The sequence below is a fragment of the Branchiostoma belcheri genome, unplaced genomic scaffold (genome assembly GCF_001625305.1).
Source record: "Branchiostoma belcheri isolate BF01 breed outbred unplaced genomic scaffold, Haploidv18h27 scaffold21, whole genome shotgun sequence".
NCBI classification, from domain to species: Eukaryota; Metazoa; Chordata; class Leptocardii; order Amphioxiformes; family Branchiostomatidae; genus Branchiostoma; species Branchiostoma belcheri.
In genome coordinates this window covers 1004922-1023980 of record NW_017803602.1, presented here as the reverse complement: position 1 = coordinate 1023980, position 19059 = coordinate 1004922, and the positions used below count along the sequence as shown (strand labels likewise).

General features: G+C 43.9%; 1 protein-coding gene across 2 annotated transcripts; it reads left to right on the top strand.

The window, feature by feature from the left end:
* Positions 1-3480: 3480 nt before the first annotated feature.
* Positions 3481-8946, top strand: LOC109469720. 2 transcript variants are annotated; one of them, XM_019768303.1, is made up of 6 exons: positions 3481-3651; positions 5801-5870; positions 6346-6502; positions 6865-6999; positions 7375-7515; positions 8106-8946. In XM_019768303.1, the coding sequence occupies exons 1-6, from the start codon at positions 3602-3604 to the stop codon at positions 8174-8176; spliced, it is 624 nt and encodes a 207-aa protein (XP_019623862.1). In that variant the 5' UTR covers positions 3481-3601; the 3' UTR covers positions 8177-8946. The 2 variants fall into 2 exon arrangements, with proteins under 2 accessions (XP_019623862.1, XP_019623861.1); XM_019768302.1 differs by lacking the exon at positions 3481-3651 and adding an exon at positions 3671-4268.
* The last annotated feature ends 10113 nt before the right edge of the window (positions 8947-19059 follow it).

Here is a 19059-nt window from a genome sequence, read left to right as displayed (position 1 = left end):
GTGACGATGAGCCGTGAGGTAACAGGCCGTACTTTCCGTGGATCCTCAGTAGAGCCGGACCACGGCAGGAGCTCACAGCGGCACGTTTTGGCGGCGATGATTAGCGCAGTGCTGGAGGGGGGAAGCGGGCAGCGGGCGTGCGGGCCGGGCGCTCTGTTTCCGCCGGAAACCGCCCTGTCTATCAATCATGTCAGGCGGGGATAACTACTCTGCAAGCAAAGGAGGCTTATTATGGCTTCACCACACCATGAAGTGGTGTGATAAAGACATATTGTGTTCCATCATGTTTCTCCTTCTTCTTCTTCTCCTGCCATTTTTTGGACGGGATTCAACTCAGCCACTTTTTGGGCAAATAACATGAAATTTGGCATGAAGGTCGAGTGAGCAAATAATCCCAGACGTTTTTTTTTTATACATGCTTTTAAAATTGTTTCATTTGTTTGTTTGTTTTTTTGGGGGGGGGGGCATTTCTTTTTACAAAATCTGTGCATATACATCATTCAAACAGTAAAAGCCCTTGGTGTCTTAAATATATGTTTGTGTTGTAGTGAAATTTTAACTTTGTCATCATGATGTATTAAGGAGAACCTCTGTAGAGTAAAGAGTAAAGATGTAGTTTGGAATTGTCAGGTAATTAAAGTTGATAGCATGGCTATGTATATCTGCAATTTTTGCACGTTTGATCTCTACTGACAGTATCAAATCCCGCGTGCTATGCCCTCTGTTCGGGTTAAGATATGGGTGGTAAAAGACGGAGGCCTTAGGCCGGGGCCCGAACAGAAGCAAAGCGGTATGCGCGGGGTCGTATGCGCGGATGTCTTTTCAGGTGTCCCTCAGCCTTTTGGGAATAGCATTTTTCGCGGACCAGAGTACACAAGGTCCGGAAATGCTCCTGGTCACCTCGTGTTTAACCTTCGTGGGACTGTGGGTGCCTCCCAGGACCTCCCTACTGCTTTTGCGCTACCCTGCAGGGAACATTCGACCTGGGGACTGGCAATGGGCCTTTTATTGTGGCCGGCAATTACAAATGGTCATTATAGCTGCCGCCCATTTTTTTTTTTTTTTTTTTTTTTAAATCTCCCGTAATCTCAAACCTTCCATCGCGCAATGGCTCACCTTTCTTACCCTGCCTTGCTACACAGCAACTGGCATGTGTGGGTGATTGATATCTTCCCCCTCCCATAGTGCATAGCGGCTCGGGATAGCATAAGGGACAGCAATAAGTTGTAGAAACTTCTCTGCATAACGTGACATCACAGAACCGATGGATTGCTCATACCTTGACAAAACTGGAGGTGGATACTCGAAAATCCTGTCCATATTTTTTTGTGTTTGAAATTACAGTTCATCTTTGCTTCAAAATGTATCCTACCAACACGGATTGACGCCCATTCTAATTACGGTTAATCTGAGCACAAAATACAAGTTCACGCCTGCACGTATCTCAAAGTGTTCCTTCCTGATAAAGAGTTGACGAACCCATTTGAAGCCTCTGACTGCGTTCATCCCCAATCTCCAGAAATAAGACCCTATTTCCTGCCTTAATCCTGGGGCGCTGCCTGAGATGTAGGAGTTAAGATTCTCCGAGTGCCTCCGCCCGTCTTAACGCCGGCAAGGTGAGAAGTGAGATGTGCCTTTGATCGGTGTCTTAATCCCCGGGAGTGATTACTTTAGTATTATTTGTAAACTGCCTCTCCGGAGGTTAGTATTATGGCATGGTCGTGTGTTTTAGAATCATCCTGAGTTGGTCACGTATGATTTTTGCCTTCTATTTTCACCTAGCGCGCCAGTTGAACACAGGCATGGATTGAAGAACACCCCCGGGCCGTTTTTCTAGCGTTTTATTTTTACTCTTCATCCATATACGTAATATATGTAATGTAATATAATATAATAATAGACGTCGTGCCTTTTATATATGTAGTTTCCAATATTACGTGAATCTATTTTCTGTCTGCTGTTTTGATTGACGCTAACTGGGGTGTTTTTTTCTCCTTTGGCGCCTGCGTCACCGGCTACCTAGTGCGGCGGCATACAGTGTTCATGATAATTGGGAAAAGAATCTGCCCATATACTGGACGTCTCAAGGACGTTTTGAACCGTTCACGTGTTAGACTGTTCACGTGTTGGACCGCTCACGTGTTGTTTTACCCGCAAATATTCCATAAAGGCCTCCTATAGCGGCAGCCAGAGTGGTCCCGGGGAGTCTGTGCCGGAAATAAACCGCCCGGATAGAAAGCTAAACTTAGTGTACTGATTCCATTGGTGATGCACGATACACTTAAATACCTGACAGAAATAGGCCCAGACTTCACTAATCTGATAAATTTCCATTAATTATTCTGCTGATACAAAAATGTAGCATATCCTGCTGCCAGAGTAATTTGATAATCTCCTATCGGGAATTAACAAAGACCGGCACCGTGGCACCTCTTAATTCTAGTCTTAGTTATAACAAAAGCACACGCGCGCGCGCGCACACACACACACACACACACACACACAATCAGACACATGCACAAACACACATATATAGTCACACACGCAATCACACACACACGTATTCACACCCGTAAGGCGTCATATATTGGCAACGCCACTTTCTGAATGGCACTTATTTGCAATGGAGTATCTGTATCTGTAGATACTCCATTGCAAATAAGTGCCATTCACTTATTAGGGTACAGAAATGACGGCATTATACGCAAGAGTATTTCCAGTGCACCAAACAGTGATAATGAAGCTTAAATTTGTTGGCTGACCAGTTAACCTATTTTCATAGCATCATATCAAAGAACTATTACAATGACTGACATATTATCGCATATATCAAGTGGTTTTCTGCATTTAGAACACGTATTAAACCGCCAATGAAAAGACGGCCCTTTTCCATTTAGAGCGTGGCGTGGTAAACAACATATTAACTGTCAGGGCACAGAAATCTCTTTTATTAAAAAGACAAACACCAGGACGGCTGGATAAGTATGATGTTGCCGTTCACAATGGCGAAGTGACATACCTGTCCGCCGGCTGGGTTACCGTAGTCCTGACCCGTGACCCTGCCGGTCACCCTACCCGCAGTACCCCGATAAATCAACAGGTGTCGCTTACAAATGCTGCTTACTTAGTCACCCCGTCCGGCCGCGTGTGAATGGGACGTCAGTCGCGCTTTTTCACGACCAGCGTACCGTGGCAGATAACCTGTAACAAACTCAGGAGGCTCCGAAATAGCCCTTCAGCTGACCTGTCATATATAGGTCACCCGCCAGATCACTTACAGATCACATTCATCCACTTTCAGATGCAGCATTTATAAGGTTTTATCCCGCATACTTTCTATAGTGTTTTCACGTATGACCCCCAGTCGGTGGTTTTGGACGTTTTCTGAAGATCGGGTGGTGCTATATAAACAGCCGCCCACTGTATGTAAACCTGCGGGTTTGATTACATGTCAGCATGGAGACAATGTGTGGTATAAACAGAGAAGGTGAGATCGCGTGGTTAAGTACAGAACAGCGCTACTCCGTCCCTGATACCAGGTTAAGGATTAGGCAGTTGTTAAAAGCACCAGCAGATTAAAGTCCGTCTCACTGCCTGCGCCATGATTAAAACTCACAGAGGAAACTTGTCCGCGCACCGCTCTGTTCCCAGGTAAGTCAGGTGTGACAACAGCAGGTGGTTAGAAGCGTGTTTGGGGTTTTTAAGAGCCAAAATGGGGTTTATGTGTCGGTAAATAGACGCGGTGTTTATGTCAAAATTCGCCGCGCTCCGCTGCCTTTATAACAGTGCTGTCACGCCGTCGGTGGGGTTGGGTTATCGCGGGGAGGTGTCCGTGGCAGAATTTCATCCCCCGGACGAAGCCTGACTGGCACAGACGTCCGAGGACCGTGTCCAGCGTCTGTAGTGATTGACCAGTCGCCTGGAGCAGCGCCGCCGAGCCTAGGCCAGGTGCTCCTCGGGCCGGACAGGGGTCAGCGCCGAGCAGGTATCGCGACAAGCCGGCACAGCAGACCGGGCTCGAGAGACCGTGTACAGTTTCCGTAAAGCACACATACAGGCGCACAGAACGACTCGCCTGCACTTCATGTTTCCATAGCAACGGACGTCTCAGAAACGACAACAAAATCGTCCAGAATGGCCGAGAACGGTCTGAACCTGGAGGCCGTTGCCATGGTTCCGGAGCAGGACGACGCCCAGGCGGAGTTGATGAAACATGTCCAGTTTGTGCGGGACCACGGGCCGCTCCCTGACGACGGGACCGACACCAGGTAACGGTGTTGCTCAGTACAAGCCAATTGACCAGTACTTCTAGGCACTGAGCCAGGGAGGTACGATAGATATCCATGTATAGCTATGACAGAAGATGTTTATTTTGAAAACTTGTGGATTGTATTCGACAGGAAATCGAGGGAGTTCCAAAATTTTGCAGCCCGAGTAAAGAAACTGTTGCTGTGTTAGGATTTTACAGCAGGAATGTGAACGGTAGCGGTATGACGATGTGAACGTAACTGGAGGAGAACTTAAAGTCTTGGGGTGGTGGTGGCACTGTACATGTCAACTCACTATGTTATATGTTAATTGTATTTTGTTGTGAGGTTTAAAAACTTGAGTGCAGCGCCACACGGTCCTTGTTATTGTGTTGTATTGTCATGTGTTGATGAATAAAAAACTTAGTGGCACGCTGAAAAGTTCTCGGCGTTACGACAAGTAGTGAAAGTTCTTCCGACCAGCGCCCAAGGAAGTATCTGTAGAAGAGGGACAGGGAGGAGGCAATGTTTCGTCTGTGTGAGAGGGAGTCCAGCTTTGCGGCCAGAGGATAGCCGATGGCCACACAGAAGCTCTTTTGAACTCAGTCTGTAAGGTATCGGCAATCGTACCGGGTACCATAACCAGGCCTTCCTTATGAGTCATGGATAGTAAGATTCAGCAAAAATAATTGATCATTGGACCTGTGGGGTCGATCGTGTGGCGTAACGGCAGAGTGCTCGACTCGGAACCAAGAGGTATCCTGGCAACTATTCTTCCTCAGCCATGGTTGTTAGTCTAGTCCACTGCAGCGGGTGGACTACAGATCACCACCCTGGAAATAACGCAGACAGGCCGGGAAAATGTCCACTCAAGACATGAATCCGTGGTTCACCGGAGATAATTTTTAATTTTTCATCGTGCTTCTTTGTTTGTTTGATGACAGATTTCCAGCTTCCAACCATGTGAAACACGCGCGGCTTGTCCGCAAAGGCGGACCACAACTGGTGATCAAGAACCGTTTGGTCTAGTCAATATATGGAAAAAATCAACTTGGAGTAAGGTTGGCGAGTCCCTACCGACATTATTATTGCAGTTTCTGTCGAAACGTTCCTGATGTATTGCGAGTGATACAGTGATACAGTACTACCGCGACGGTAAAGCCCGTTTCCACGACAGGCTGAGCGACTCTTGAGTGACTAAAATTTGACAAATCTAGACCGCTAAACAATTCCCATACATTAGAACTTTTTAAAACCCTTTCTGTGTTTTTATGTGTACTTTTAAATCATGCATCATATTCCAGTCATAAAATCAAGGATAGTACAGATCGAATTTTGCTCGCTGTACGATCGCTCATCAGGGATAATCTCCAAGCAGATGTTTCGGTGGCAAAATCGTGACGGTAGCTAATAGACAGTATCCAATAGCCCACTTCACCTCCGATACCTTCTATCGGATACGGTCAGGATTTTGCCACCGAAACATCCACTTGTAGACTACAAAGTGTGCCTGCACGTTGGACTATCACTAACCCGACCCCTGTCTCCCACAGCGCGGTCGGCCCCACGACTCTGCCCCTGCTGGACTGGACCGACGAGCGCTTCCGGGCCAAGAGGAAAACAGTGAGACACTTCACTTGTTAACAGTCTTTCTTCTTTCGTATTGTTTAGGCATAACACACCAGCTTTGTACAGTAGGTACAAGCTGCGTAAGACCACAACGGGGTAGACCCCTACTCTCCTCCATAAGTGTTGTGTGTTTATTCGTTTGTTTGTTTGTTTGTTTGTTTAATTTATTTGCATTGATAAAAACAGAAGACAGAAAATAACAAATACACATGGTGGGTTCTTTAAACTCATCAAAAACAGGACCCACGGCTTTACGTCCTATCCGAGTGAACGTCCCCAATCCGAAGCTAGGAACCCATTTTCATCTTTGTCGACGGAAGTGCCTTTCCCAGTGGCAGATCACTGGGGCTGATAGGGACTTGAAACCAGAACCTTTGGAGTCTACGTGAACAACTCTTAACACAGGACTGCCTTGTCACTTTAGTTCTACCCTCTCCTGAATTTGCTCCTTTTGCCACAATTCACTCAGGACATCTCGGGTAGGAATGCCGACCGAAAGAAACGGGCCAAGAAGTCGGCAGCGACCCCTAGCGCCGACCGCTATAGCTACAACTACTGGCGCTGGCCACCCAAACCTCCATTGAAGGCCCTGAGCGCACGGGAAGCTTTCACAACAAAGGAGACAAGTAAGGGGCGGGTTGTTATAGGGGGGAAGGGAGTGAAGACGAATAAGGGACGGGTCATTAAATGTGGGAAAGGAGTGTGAAGACGAGTAAGGGACGGGTCATTACATGTCGGTAAGGTGTGAAGACAAGTTTACATTTTACTACACACCTGGTTGGTACCTTTGAAAAGGTGTTCGGGGTGTGTCAGTGTACGGGGATCAAACTTGACTCAAATGTAGTTTAAGCTCGATTCGATTTTTATAGAAAGGTACGCGTGGCCTAAACCTGTGCGCTTAGACTGCACCCGACCTTCAGCCATCCTTGGTCGGTTGGTGTCCGGAGGAAGGTCCTGAATGTGTGACAGGAGTCATTTCCCCCTCCAGGCCTGTTCCGGTTCTCGCACTTCGGTAACCCGTTCCCGCTGGACAAGCTGAAGCGGCGACCGACTGACCACGTGGACCTGCTGAACGACTCCTCACAGATCTACCCTACCGTCAGCCGGACACTCAAGTTCATCAGTCAGTCAACAATGCTTATAGACTTGTTTGTTTGTTCATTTGTTTGGTGTTTACCACATTTACGATAACATATGATAATTTGCCTTTGGATCCGTGGTTAATGTTTGCATCAGTTCTAGTGTCTTTTATTATGTGTTGTTTATATGGCATTCGAGAGTGTGTTGGGAATTTGGTTGTTTGTTTGTTTGTGTGGTTGGTTGGTTGGTTGGTTGGTTGGTTGGTTGCTGTTTCCCAGATGGAAGTTACCATTTGTTGAACGCCAATGACTCCTCAGTACGCAGAATTTGTTGTGTATATGTATGTGTATGTGTATGTGTATGTGTGTGTATGTGACCGAGTCTCCAGTTCTCCAAGTTTCTCTTCTGTTCCTCTCAGCTCCGTTCTCGTCCGAGTACGAGTACAAGTACGGCAGTCCGGACGGCTTCATACACGAGCGGCCCTGGCAGCAGCGCCTCCGCATCTTCCGCAGGAACAGGACGGCAGGATCCAACAGAACCGCCGACTCGGACGGGAAAGGTGCGTTATCTTGTGGGATATACTAGTAGTGCACAGCAAACAGAAACCGCAAGGGGGCGTTAAACTTCAGGTGGGGTTTATTACAGGATAATCCAATTACAGGTTTATCCAACATAACAGACTTGGGCGGAAGAGGTGGCTAACTGCTGAACTATTTTGATCTATTTTGTAACATTGTGTTATTAGTTAGAAGCATTAGAACATATACAGACTAACACGGATAGAGATAAAGGGACGTCCTGTTGAGTGACTGAACACCAGAAATGCAGTCTGGCAGATGGTGTTAGTCATTGGAGTCCTACCAGTCAGGTAGAAGGACGGTCCGAGAACAGATAGGACGCGTCGCATATTTGGCCAATTTATGCTCAAGCCTGTTCTTAGCAGTCAAAGGGGTTTGGTAGTCTGCTACATGTAAATGTACATCACAGGTGCCGTTTGTGCAGTTGGCTGAACAAGCTTAAGGTTGGCATGCACTGGGACGGTGTCATGGGCTATCAACCTTGATCTTCTCGTTCTTTTGTGACGAAAAGTAGCTTCAATTCTTCAGTTGATACCAGGAATACCTTCTAAATATTGGAATCTTTTTTCAGGCTCTCCGGACAGCAATTCGTCCAGCAAGTCCTCTGGTTCCGTCATCTCAGCTGTCTACTTGAGAAGATAAGAAGCAGCACCGTGTTGCAGCCCCACCTTGCGACTGTTGCTGTCCGTTCACATAACATGAAAAGATAAGCCACAACAAAGGGCATCCTCTATTTAAAAATACTGGTTCGAGATCATAGCATTGTACAAAAGCGCCACCTTCCGACAAGTAGCCACGCAGAACTATGGTTTACCTCACGCAGTGCAGGGAGTATAGGGTATTTAACATTGCTGTATCTGACTATGGCTTATGTAATGGTAAATTAGTTTGGTAGAACAATAAGGGTAACGTTGCTTTAATTGCGACAGACGCGTACCTTTCATCAGTAAGTATGTTTGAGTCTCTTTTGTGCTATCTGCGTTACTCTTACATATTTATCATGAATTACAGACAAAGTAAAGAAAATTATGCTGTTTTAAGAAAGACCAATAAACATGTATTTCTAAAATTGCATGATCAATAGATTTTTGAAGTCAACTTTCGTTTTCTACTACTTGCATTTCCAACTGTATATTATATACTTTGTTGTATACACTATACATCGATGTATTTGGTACGTTTATTACTATAGTACTAAGGGCATATCATAATATACACGACCTTTCCATGACATGTTATTGCCAAAGGGTGTGTAAATAATGTTGAGGTTTTCGTTAGTTAACTGATATGAATAAGTTTGTTTAATGATATGGAAATGTAGAATAAATCCACTACATACCGTAAAACGAGTAACTTCTCCATGTTGTAGTCAATAACCTCTCCAACGTACCGTCCATTACACAAGAATATACACCTGGAAAGTTTGCCTTAGTTTTCTCATATTCTGTGTTTCTCTGTGTGTGTGTGTGTGTGTGTGTGTGTGTGTGTGTGTGTGTGTGTGTGTGTGTGTGAGTGTTTGTGTTACATGTCTGAGTGTGTGGGTGTCAATAGTCTACAAGTATATACAATGTAACACTTATGTTCATAGTGTAATTTAACTTTCATCACTTCTAATGGTCACTAACCTTAACAGCAGCACAGACCGCCAGCGGAGGCCTCGGGTTTCATCTCCATGTTGGAATAAGCATGACGAGGTGATACATGTATGTGTTTACCATGACCTAAGATACCATCGGCAAATGACAGGTGGTCTTCTTGTGTTAAGACGATGTGTGGTAAGATATAGTCAAGATAATATCCTTATCTCTATTTTCTTACATTTAAAATACTCAGAGATTTGACGTTGAAAGGACGTCAATTAAGGGCCCTAATCCACCGCACTACCTTCTAAGCATATCTTCGTGCTTTCCATGTGCTCAGATACATCCAAGGCCGTTTCCGTCTATTTGCATGTCATACAGCTCATTTACTAACAAGAGCTGACAGGACCACGACTGGCGCAAAGCCATGCGGTCATTAACCTCCACTCAAATCCTCAAGGATTCTTATGTCGATAAGAAGGAAAGCGGGAAGCCCAGGAAACCTGTCCGCCCAGTGGCCATAACAAGCTGTAATTAACTGGAAATTGCTCGTTACATTTTCCACTAATATTGTTGTTGACAGTTCGCTGCTGAAGGAGATCGTTGCCAAGTTATCAGAAGGTTGTTTGTCAGCAGGTTGTGTTGGCACACAGCCAACCTTATCAAATTCAGGGCCGCTACTTGCTACGCTGCGCACTGAAATTGTTTGACATAACAAAAGTACAACGAGTTTCGTAAAAGCCTTGTACGACTATACTTGCAAATAAACAAGTGTACACAAATGAACTCACATCTCCCTCTTGCTCGGGTCTGCGTACGTCAGCCATGGCGGCCATACTGAGATAATCTACCAGTTTCCTTCGAGCTGGCCGGACTGCTACCCAACCATTAACGAGGCATGAGTAGATCTCACTACTTGAGGCAGGTGTTCTCCGATCGCGATACGGACCAAGAGGATGCAAAGGTGGAAAAAAACGTCTTCGTAATTGGAAATAGACCGACATCACAAATGGAGGCTGTTACATTAATATGCAAATTTACATTGGGAGAAACAATGCAAACCGCCAGCCGTAAACTAAATTGAATCTGCGTCTTTTGAAGCCAGTCATTATAATTCGCATTCCTCATTAAACTCGATAATTCTCGTACTCTAAGCTCCATATGTACGTGTGTTCTAACATTTACAACTGTCTTAAGAAGCAAGAAGAAGCAGAACCTGTACATATGTAGTTTTACTATAGATATATTTTAGTCTACATCGTTATTTACAGTGACCCGTACTTAGTTTGCAATGAGCAAAAATGTACAATAAATGTCTTTCTTATGTTAAGCCCAATCCCAAAGGCATTCCAAGCTTGCTTCTGACCATGGAGGTAGAAGTTGAACTACCTCCATGTTCTGACCAACGCCGTAGTTCATAAACTGGAACAACATAGACATCGCGGCAATCACCGAAACATGGTTTTCTTGGAACATACCTGACACCACGTCAGTCGAGGGTTACTAGTACTTTCGGAAGGATCGTGAAAACAGAAGTGGGGGGGGGGTGTTGATGTCTACATCGAAACAAACATAAAGGCTACACCTGTCAACATCTCCGCCTAACGACATGGAATGTATGTGGATTCAACTAGAACGATCCCCGGGTACCGGTCATCCCTAGTCCCTTTGTGACACTCCCTTTGTTTTGCCAATAGAAGATAAATAAGAATAAACTAATATAAACTGAAGGGCTCTCAGGAAGACAAACCAGAGTCTTATGTACTGACGTTATCATAACTGTTCTCCTGGCAGCTGTGACATTATGGCATCTTCACGGAGCCCTTTTCAGCCTAGTACGCACCTGCATGCCCGAACACAGTTTGCACTCAATAACAAATCAATTAAAAAGACGTTCAAGAGGAAGGATGAGTTCTATTAACACTCACTTTAGCCTGAGTACTGGGCCATCCTGTATGACCGAAATCAATTTCCACTTAAAAAAATCAATTAGAGCTGGCTTTGATTCCCGTTATTATGACCTAATTCGATAGTGCAGCGTTCAAAGCAGCCGCACGTATAATACTTACAGGCAACAAGTTCCTGGAAAATTTCACTCGTGCAGACATACATGTAGACATAATGGGCAGCAACGGCTGTTAATTGTAAGGGACGTTATCGTGCATAATATATAGGTTGTGCAGTCACTCACTCACTCACTCAGGACCGCATGCTCCAGTGCAGTAATAACAATAATTCATAATGATAATTATAACAAATTTGTGCCCGAAGGCTTAGTGTAATGTAACACTCAGTACAAGTATCTTACGAAGATCGGACCGCTTGTTGAAATCATTAATTAAGGAGGCAGAAAATTGATGGCTTTACAGTCCCTGAATATTGTACTGCATGTACTTAAAAGTGCGGCCACATTAGTAGTGCGATTTTTTTGGTAATGAGATTTTGAACGTTCTGGTGGAACCGAAAGTTTCAAAAAGGATCCACCTTTTTCCACGACTCACAAAACATGCAGCTGAATTCTGCCCGACCGCCCCAATACGCAGGACGTCTCTGACCGGGCCTTAGCTATGATAGTTCAGCACCTTTCTCAGACTTACATGTGTACTTTCGTCATACTTGTGTAGAACTTGTTAACATCCTAGTAATGACTCCAATGGAGTCTATGTAACCACATTAAGACCACCCTGTGAAGACAAGTCAATTCAGGTCAAGTCAAGTTTATTGCGCAACAATTGCATTGGAGACAATGTATGGCAAATAACACTTAATAACTATAGACCATTTCTAATAGTTTATTAATCTAACTTTAATACATGTATATGTATGTTATAATGCAATATTACATTTCACATTGCTGTGACAAAGTTTCTCTTTTGTATAGCATTATGTAAATATTGGCCTAGGTAAACAGATACAGAGTCGGGGCATGATAACAGCATGTTGACAAATTTCTCTACTTGTCCCAGGTAGCGTTATTTTACTCTTACATAATATCATTAGTTTTTTTCCCCCCTTCGTTATAGTAGGGACATATCATTACAGAATGGTACTCATCTTCAACTTTGTCTTTGCAGGCAGGACATATTCTTTTCTCGGCTGGTATCTTTTTGTGTTGACCCTTCTCAATTTCTAAGCAATTAAACTCCTAAGTTTAACGGTCGATGGGGCTCTACTCTACATAAGTTACCTTCGTTTTAAATTCGGCCGATGTCGTTCAGTTGAGGTTTTCCTAAAGTTAAACTTTCTTAATTGTGTTATTAGAAGTAAAAGTTGATTCATTTAGCGGTTCAGTGGCCAGGGTAAATGTTATTCCCCGACCTTGGTTTGCTTCAAAAGCCGCACGACTAACCCTGTGTTGACTGATATCGTCCCGTGTGTTGTCTACATGTCTGTCGATAGGGAGAAGCTGAGTGAGATACGTGTACGATACTTCAGATAAAGGCGTTATCTTTGTTTCCAGGCGCTCGGCCAACCAGGGAACTTCACCTTGCTTGGGTACGTGTTGGGATTAAAGGAAAGGCTGGGGAGTTGGCCCGGAGTAAGACCGGCTTTTGTTCTTCGTGGTCTGGGGAAACCCCAAGTTTGTCACTGTCGTCTCTGGGATGCAAATATGCACAAGGTTGATCTGTGGTGGCTTGTAGGCGCCATTCCCAAAAAAAGTTTTCGACGAAACTGTAAAACGTACAAAGCAGCTGGAAAGTGAGTAAGAATATGCCGTATATTGCAAAACGAAATATTGGAAAACGATACGAAAGTCGTAGAACGCCAAAATTAATTCAACATGGCCTAAGCTCTGGAGGAAACTGCAAAACATCGCCGCTTTTCATCACCCCGGTACGGTGCAATCACGTCGTACGTAATGCTCTAGATAAAATGTTTTAAGTAATTATACTTCACGTCATGCCATAGGCAGGGATGAAATATATTGTATTTATTTATGTTTCTTCTCATCCTTCTCCTCTTCATCCTTCTTCGTTAAATGGATTCTGTATAAAAATATGTACGAAAGATATGGAGGGGTCACAGTTACAAAGAATGAATTTAAAATGCATTTCGGAATCCATCGACTCATATATTTTTTCTATTCGAGCCACACCAAAAACTCTTAACGAGCCACGGTGTGTGCAGGGTCATCTTATGCTATACTCTGTACTGTTTTTATGTTATATAACCTTGTAAAACCACACGGTGGATTCGCGTTAAAAGTGTATAAGATAGCCTGGATACAACAGTTTGAGGGATTTTTGGAGAGCAGTTAGGGGATCATCTCTGACGCACCTGGAAACCTGACACCATAATGTGTTAACTTTGATGGTTGGTCTCTCAAATCCATTAAAAGGTAATCTGATCACAAAGTTTGTATTTGTTTAGTCTTGCCTTACAAGTCACCGTAGACTAAAAGCCAACCGAGGGATCATTTCAGACGCATGTGAGAAACAGAAACCATGATGTTGTAGTCAGTTTTGCAAATCTCTTAAAAGGTCATCTATGCTGTATCTTTCCTGGCTTTCTGCTGCTAAGCCTACTTACCACCCCGGTTCTGTTTCAGGACAAAGATACATGCGCGTACAAGCTTAAGTAAGGATGACCATACGACGTCCTTATTGAGTAATGTCCTTGATAACAGTGCGTTCTTATTTTAGGTAGCTCATAATACCATGCCTTCTGCCTTCATCCATTCAGTCGCTGGCGTTATCGTCTGTATTTGTGGAGAATAGAACTCAGTTTACATAAGTCTCATTAAGATCTTAAGAGCGACACTGTGACATTTGAATGTGTAATTACTGGATCGCGCTTACATGTGTACGGAAGATGTGTAAAAACTACACTTGATGTGGTCCTGTAACTAGAACTTCTATCTCTTGTCCGGTAAGCGATTACCATATTGTCTGTAAATCATCACGTTTACGTGAAAGAAGATGTAATGTTACATAGTTAACGCAGGCTCTTCATGTCTCGTTGTGTTATTATCACCATGTTTATTTGTTTGTTTGTTTGTTTGTTTGTTTGTTTGCTTGTTTTGTTATGTTTATAACCGTGCCTAGTGGTTCTATGCAGTGTGATATATACATATGGTACCTAGTGACAAGTTCTTAATTAGTTTTTTTTTAATCCCTTGGAAGGTACACGTGAACTGAACAATGAAAAAGATGAAACTACGGGCTTGGTCACATCTGTCTGTTGCCATCAAGACTGTCTAAGATGCTATTTTGGTGGTTGATTATGTCACAGTCTGCCTGAAAATCCTACAACATCAAAACCTTACGCCTACAACGAATGTAACCGCACCGTAAAGCCCAAAGGTCGCATTATTATCATGTAAACGCGGAGAGACCGAAAGCTTTCGGGTGCCAAAAATAAACTTTAAGTCTTAAGTTTGATCTTGTAACGAGCCAATTCAGATGGGCTGTGACGCCAGTTCAATCCAGTGTGTAAACATCACTTATGTAAACCCGATTGAGAGGTTCACGGCTGCGTTTTGACATTTTGGTGAGAAATTATTGGATTATTTTTCACAGTCATTATAAACGGAGGGGACCGTTAAGGGATCATTATGTAACAGTGTTGTAGTTACATAACGGAACTAACGACTGCTCTGACACACAACCATGAAAAGCTCTCGTGTCATTTTAGCTTGTAAGTTCATCTGTGTGCAGGCAGGGCTTGCATAAGTCTTTGATATAGTGTTACAACAGTGTGAGCTCCACTTCCCCCACTCGAGGCCCTACCTAGATCTTCCCCTTCCCCCACTCGAGGCCCTACTCAGATCGTCCCCTTCCTCCACTCGAGGCCCTACCTAGATCGTCCCCTTCCTCCACTCGAGGTCCTACTCAGATCGTCCCCTCCTTCCACTCGAGGCCCTACTCAGATCTTCCCCTTCCCCCACTCGAGGCCCTACTCAGATCTTCCCCTTCCCCCACTCGAGGCCCTACTCAGATCTTCCCTCCACTCGAGGCCCTACTCAGATCTTCCCCTTCCTCCACTCGAGGCCCTACTCAGATCGTCCCCTCCTTCCACTCGAGGCCCTACTCAGATCGTCCCCTCCTTCCACTCGAGGCCCTTCTCAGATCTTCCCCTTCCCCCACTCGAGGCCCTACTCAGATCTTCCCCTTCCCCCACTCGAGGCCCTACTCAGATCATACATGTACGTTTTCGGACGTAAATACCTGTTGTTTCAAACCAGAACACTACGTTCTGTAAAACTGAACTTGAACTTAGAAAAGAAACTTGTCATCGAATTTCACTCTCATGACAGATGCATTTAACCGCAGGTTGATATGAATATTCGAAATAACACTGACGACCTTGCTTTCACGGTCTGGTCCTTCCGACCAAAATGTCGAAACAAATTCAACAGATATGCATCTGCCTTTCGAGCACCATCCTTCCTGGATGAAATCAATAGGTGTCTGCCAAACCTGACTTGTTGTCCAAATCTGCAAAGCTCAAAATTCCGAATTAGAACTCGCTGGGTTGCGATAAACACGACTCACCGGTAAATAAAGGATATTCGCCCACTTTTCGGCCATAAAGTCATCGATCATTTCAACTTGAACTAGCTAGAAGACGAAATCAAGCTTTCTTGTCTACGTACCTTATTGAAACTGCAGGCGTCTTGAGTAAACCATTCACGATGCTTCATAATTTGTCACGCATGTCTTGGTAGATCGTATAGATAAATCGTAAAGGCGACATCTGGACTACCTTGCGGGGCTCTAACATACATCATGGGAATGCCTCGCATTGCAATGGCATTAAAACGAGAAAAAAAGTACCTAGTTTACGTGGCTGAAGTTGTGAACTGTCAAAGATGTCTAGACTATACTGTTATCCCCGTTGTGCAGTAATGCAGTAAAATACATGTATGAGGAACAGAAAAACTCAACTCAATATAAACTTCCACAGCAGGACTGATTGGCACAAAAACTTTTTCATTGTGAACCACGAAAGAACCACGAAACTTATAATAGAGTAAGCACTGTGAATGTGCATTGTATTGTAAGCCCATGTGCATTGCATTGTAATTTTAATTATGTAAATGTTAATAAGCTTTTAATCTATCTGTAAACTTTCAACGCAATTCAGCTGTGTCTGAAGAGATTCAACGTCTGCAAAGTTGATTTTAAGTAAAGTTTTGAGACTAATGGTGTTACCAAAGGGCCCTGCATTATTCTCCCTTCCCGGAATCTTCCCAGGACGCTCCCGGAACCCAGCTGTCCCAGGTCGGCCTCGTGTTGGATGTGTTAAACCACCCCCTTCACATGAGAGGAGGAATGAACCGTGGTGCCGTTTGAATGAAAATTCAAACGGCACCACCAGAAGATTCCTGGATATTTGAAGTTCATTCTAGAAACTCTCACTACATTTTTGGTGTTTATTCTTGTGGCCGGCCCGAATGTTTGAGTATGCTACAACTATGATTCCATGGTGGCAACTAGCTGCCGGGACTGTCATACTTGCAGCATTATCTAAATCAGGACCTCATTTGCATACTTTATGAGGAAATACTAGAATAACCTTCTTTCTTAATATAGGACTGTCATCAGGTGTAGAATATGATCAACTGATATAAAATGATCTTATTGGCATAATCAATGACAAACATTTATGGGTTTTTCTAGTTCTAATTCCTGTACATTGAGTGAACCGTTCTTTGACATGATAAAGCTTCTTACGGACCTTGTTGTTTAACCGGTTTTTCTAGTTACTTGTATATAAGAGTGAATCAGTTCTCTGTTCATTTGTGACGCTGAAGAAGAGTGATGGATGTCACTCGAAACGTCCGGAAATAAATCCGTTAACTGATCCAGTAGTAGAGTTTGAATTTTCTTACGAGTATCGTTTACCTGGATGTCTAACCTTCATCAACGTAAAGGTTAATACCATTTGGCGAAGGTAAGAGCCCGTCTACATCCCCATTTGCTCCTCAAGATCATTTGCTCCTCAAGTTCCCGCTGGTCTTGATTGGAACATCGGTGAAGGACGAAACTTTTGGCCTGACCCGCTTCTTCCATCATCCCATAATCCTCCTCTTAAGCTTGTTGTCTTCGTTTTCTGGATTTTCCCGCGTCCGTTTAAGTGATGTTGATGCTCAGGGTACACCCCAGGACCTTCAGCTGGTGCTTCCTTACCCATTTCATTTCTTTCATGATCATTTCATTTCATTTATCTTTTTTTGCCAGTAGATCCCACCTAGGAGTGTGACCTGTTTTTCAGGTATCCCTGGGTACTGAAAAGGCTTAGCGAAACATGTAGAACAAATTACATAGCCATAGTACGTATGGTCTATAGACACCAGTCCCACTACAGTCCGTTTTAAAAGTTGCTGTGGTGGGAAGTTGCATTTGTTCTGTACAATGTTTGTTCCATAGTACTGGCTCCTGATGCTGTCAACTTGTTTTTGTGGTATGTTAACGGGGGAAGGATTAAGGATGACATGAATATCGGGATCGTCACTAATTGGTCGGTAGATGGTTTGTAGCGCCACAAAAGACCTGCCCATCAGTCAAACCAAACAAAAAGCGAAGAGTCTCCTTCCCGTCCCAAACTTCTCAATTAGCGCGGTGTTACCCCGCAACTGGCAGATTCATCTCTCCACTCCATACAATATGTAACGTAGATCTAACATCACATTACGTACAGCATGTCTGAACAAACCTGCCGTCACAGCTGACCAACACGAAGAGCTATCATCGGATGACAGGCTCAGGACGAAGCATGACGTCTTTCCGTTAGCTAGTATTGCAATATACTATTCTAAAAGCAGAGATTTAGGCTTTGGCTTATTTTTGACGCTTTGTTTGTTTGTTTGTTTGTTTGTTTGTTTGTTTTTTGTACTGGTTTCTTTTTTACGCCAGCCTGATGACGAATTGGATACTGCCTGGCCAATTTCATACTGTCTTACCAATTTGATGCTGTATTTCAGCCACCAAACGATCTGCTTGAAGATAAGTGCAATGTGGCCTTGTGTATTTTATCCAAGCACACCGGGTCACTCCTACTCTTCTTGCTAGATTACATTTATTTATTTATTACAATTAACCACATACATAATATACATGGAGGGCATGGTGGAACAGGTGCACCTAAGTGCACCTTTTCAAGGTCACCATGCCACCATGCCACATCGTATCGGAAGACATGCACAAGAGAATGAAAGTAATATTTTAGCCATTGATTAATCTCCAAGCAGATCCCTTTCGGCGGCAAGACAGTATCCATTAGCCAGAGAAGGTCGCCGGCCACCGGCGGGTTGGTGGGGGTGGCGACAAAAAACGGCCATATATGAGATGCTAACGATCATTCCCCCACAACCTCTGCTTGGAGAGTAACCACTGATAGCACTGAAACACCAAAGTGCTCTATCATATCGACGACTTCGCCAATAATGTTCATTGAAGCAACACGGTGTGGAGAAATGATAATACACCGAGTAACCCAAACAAAGTGAAACAAATTAAACCGACGGACTCCATGCCGACCCCCAGGATTTAGTCGAACAGAGCACGCTACTTGAAAAGAAAAGGCCATAAGAGATAGGGCGATGTATAAGAGATGACACAACACTCTTCGATTAACGACAAAAGACCAAAGCCGACAAGGTGCCGCCATGTGCCACGGTCTTTAGTACTTACAGCAACTATCCTACAAATAGTACAATGTAACCAAAAAGACAGAAAAAGAGAAAGAAATAGACTGATAACATAGAAAGTGGATAGTAATGCGATAAGATAGATTGCCTCTTTTAGACCAGCCACACGTTAAGCCCTTCAAACAACTCTCAATTCAACTAACATTTAAGCATTGTTGCGTTACGACTTACTCATGAAAAGCAAGTACAGATTCCTTATCTATGACTGACAGAATAAGCTGCCAATAGAAAAAGATGCCATGACTCAGAGCGCAATCTTGGAGTCGATCAGTCTCCATTGACTTGGCGTTAAG